This window comes from Nansenia antarctica (genome assembly GCF_963989245.1).
Source record: "Nansenia antarctica genome assembly, chromosome: 2".
Classification (NCBI taxonomy): Eukaryota; Metazoa; Chordata; class Actinopteri; order Argentiniformes; family Microstomatidae; genus Nansenia; species Nansenia antarctica.
The window spans coordinates 5,843,783-5,846,282 of NC_137675.1; the positions used below are offsets into that span (position 1 = coordinate 5,843,783).

General features: G+C 42.9%; 1 protein-coding gene across 1 annotated transcript in view; it reads right to left on the minus strand.

The window, feature by feature from the left end:
- Nucleotides 1-2,500, minus strand: part of LOC308149708 (voltage-dependent T-type calcium channel subunit alpha-1H-like) — a gene marked incomplete at both ends in the record, with an annotated part of 81,141 nt that overhangs the window by 23,809 nt on the left and 54,832 nt on the right. Inside the window, 3 exons of the mRNA XM_080522606.1 lie at nt 103-192; nt 305-430; nt 2,489-2,500. The exon at nt 2,489-2,500 is cut by the window's right edge and continues 115 nt beyond it. Of these exons, the coding sequence (XP_080378732.1) occupies nt 103-192; nt 305-430; nt 2,489-2,500 (228 nt within the window). The remainder of the gene's footprint in view (nt 1-102; nt 193-304; nt 431-2,488) is intronic.

Sequence of the window (2,500 nt, forward strand, 5' to 3'; positions counted from 1 at the left end):
CTGCCCCACTAAGCTCCCCTAAGAGCCATTAGACAAGGCTACTTACTTACTTACTTACTTACTTACTTACCTATTTACCCCCCCCCCCCCTCGCTCTCTCACCTGTTGGTCCACTCCTACAGCGTCCAGCCCGTCGTACATGATAGCAACCCAACCGTCTTTAGACGACAGCACAAACAGCGACATCAGCGCCTGCAACACACAACCCACCACAACTTAAGCAGGAAGCAGAAAGCCTGTGGGGGGTTAATCGGATCCAAAATGGCTGCCATGCATGACCAGAGGAGTGGTAGGGATGTCCTACCTGTCCAAGGTTGTCAAAGTTGTACTTGCGGCGTACCCAGCGGTACCCGGTCTGCAGGCAGTCGCTCTTGTTGGTGATGTACTTCACGTCCAAACCTTCGCAGTGGAAAAACTTCCCCTTGAACAGCTGCACACACACACGCACACACACACACACACACACACACACACACACACACACACACACACACACACACACAGACACAGACAGACGGACAGAGGATGATAAAATATCTCACACAGACAAATCAAATCAGAAATATCATAATCTTTAATAATCATAATCTTTAATAATCATAATCTTTAATCATCATAATCTTTAATCATCATAATCTTTAATTCATCATAATCTTTAATAATCAAAACTTTAATCATCATAATCTTTAATCATCATAATCTTTAATCATCATAATCTTTAGCACAGTTTGACTCTTAAATAAAGCAGTTTGACAATTGATCCAGTAAGCCGACAATATCTCTACAATTAACTCAGAAAGAGGAAAACACTGAATTACTGTGTGTAAGAAGCAAAAAAGCTCAATAGTACCATTCTCTGTACCAGAGCCAAATGCTTTGGGAACTGGGAACTGTCCAAATAGGAGCTCAAGGCCAGCATTAATGCTACTGTAGCTCAACTGTTTGCTAATGCTGACCTAGCATTAATGTTAACGGTTAAACGGTGTGTTAAAGCACGGCAAAGCACGGAGGATCATCAAAATTCCCAGCCATCCCAACCACAGTCTGATGAAACCGATGCCAAAAGACGAAGGCTCTTCCGGAGCCTCAGGGCCAAAACTCAGAGGCTAACCAAGAGTTACGTCCCCCAGGCCATCAGGCTCATGAACAAGCCTACTGTAGACAATTGACTGTGATCCCCAAGCACACCCCATGTATACAGACTACCTAAACCTTAAGCACACAGACACTTTACTACTTGAACTGTCTACAGTCAGTAACCTTTCTCAACTGACTGATTGTTTGAAGGGGTGTATGGAGGAATGGATGCCAGCTTTTGCTCGAATTATTATTACAAGAGGTCATTTAGGTTGGAACTTAGTAGACTTTTGATTAACTGAGGTTGACACATTTATTTACAATAGCCTCATTTTAATGAAACATCTAGGCTACCACTTGATTTGAAAGGATATGATATGAGGATATGATGATTTATAGATACCTTACTGTCTTATTGGGCTATGACGTGATGTAATGATTAAAGCACTTTGAGCTGCAATGTTTGCAGGAAAAGTGCTATACAAATGAAAGTGGTTATTATTATTATTATTACTTTATTTACTATTTGTACTGCTAAGTATATCCTGTCTCATTTGTCACTTATGTCCTGTAATATTGTCACTTTTTATCTTGAATTATGCCTATTGCCTTATTGTCTTGTGTTGCAATGCCAGGAACCAAAAGCCTAAGAATTTTACTCTCTTACACTTGTTACCTGTAGCTAACTATTCAATGCTAGCTGTTCAATGCTAGCTGTTCAATGCTAGCTGTTCAATGGGGAGTGTGTCTATGTTCCCACAGCCCTATGTTTCCTCAGTTTAACCCTTCTGTTGTGCTGTTTGTGTTTTTGTTACTCAGCCAATGTTTGCTGGTCTGGTGGATCCACAGCCATAACAATTTATGTATAAAATACAGAATACCCTCTGTCTTACGGGAACCAAAGTGTGCGGGAATGTAACCCTAATCCTAACCCTAACCCCTAACCCTAACTCTAACCCTACAGATATTCCTGCCTTTACACTATGATTACTTAGACATGTGGGAACATAGGGCCTAGTTTTGATGGGGGAAAACTATAAAAATTCTTAAAAATGTGGGAACATAGGGAGGGCTGTGGAAACATCTGGGGCGGCTGTGGCGCAGGAGGTAGAGTCGCCGCCCAATGATCACAAGGTTGGCAGATCGGCGGTTCGAGCCCCGGCTGGCCACATGTCGAAGTGTCCTTGGGCAAGACACTGAACCCCAAAATTGCTCCCAAGTGAGCGGGTCGGCGCCTTATGGCAGCTTGCCGCCATTGGTGTGTGAATGTGTGTGTGAATGGGTGAATGAGAGACCGTTGTAAAGCGCTTTGGAGCAGCAAAAAAGGCGCTATATAAGTGCAGTCCATTTACCATAGGGATGACCTCGTTCAATGCTAACTGTTCAATGCTAACCGTGAGCTCATATTTACCTGTACTCCCAG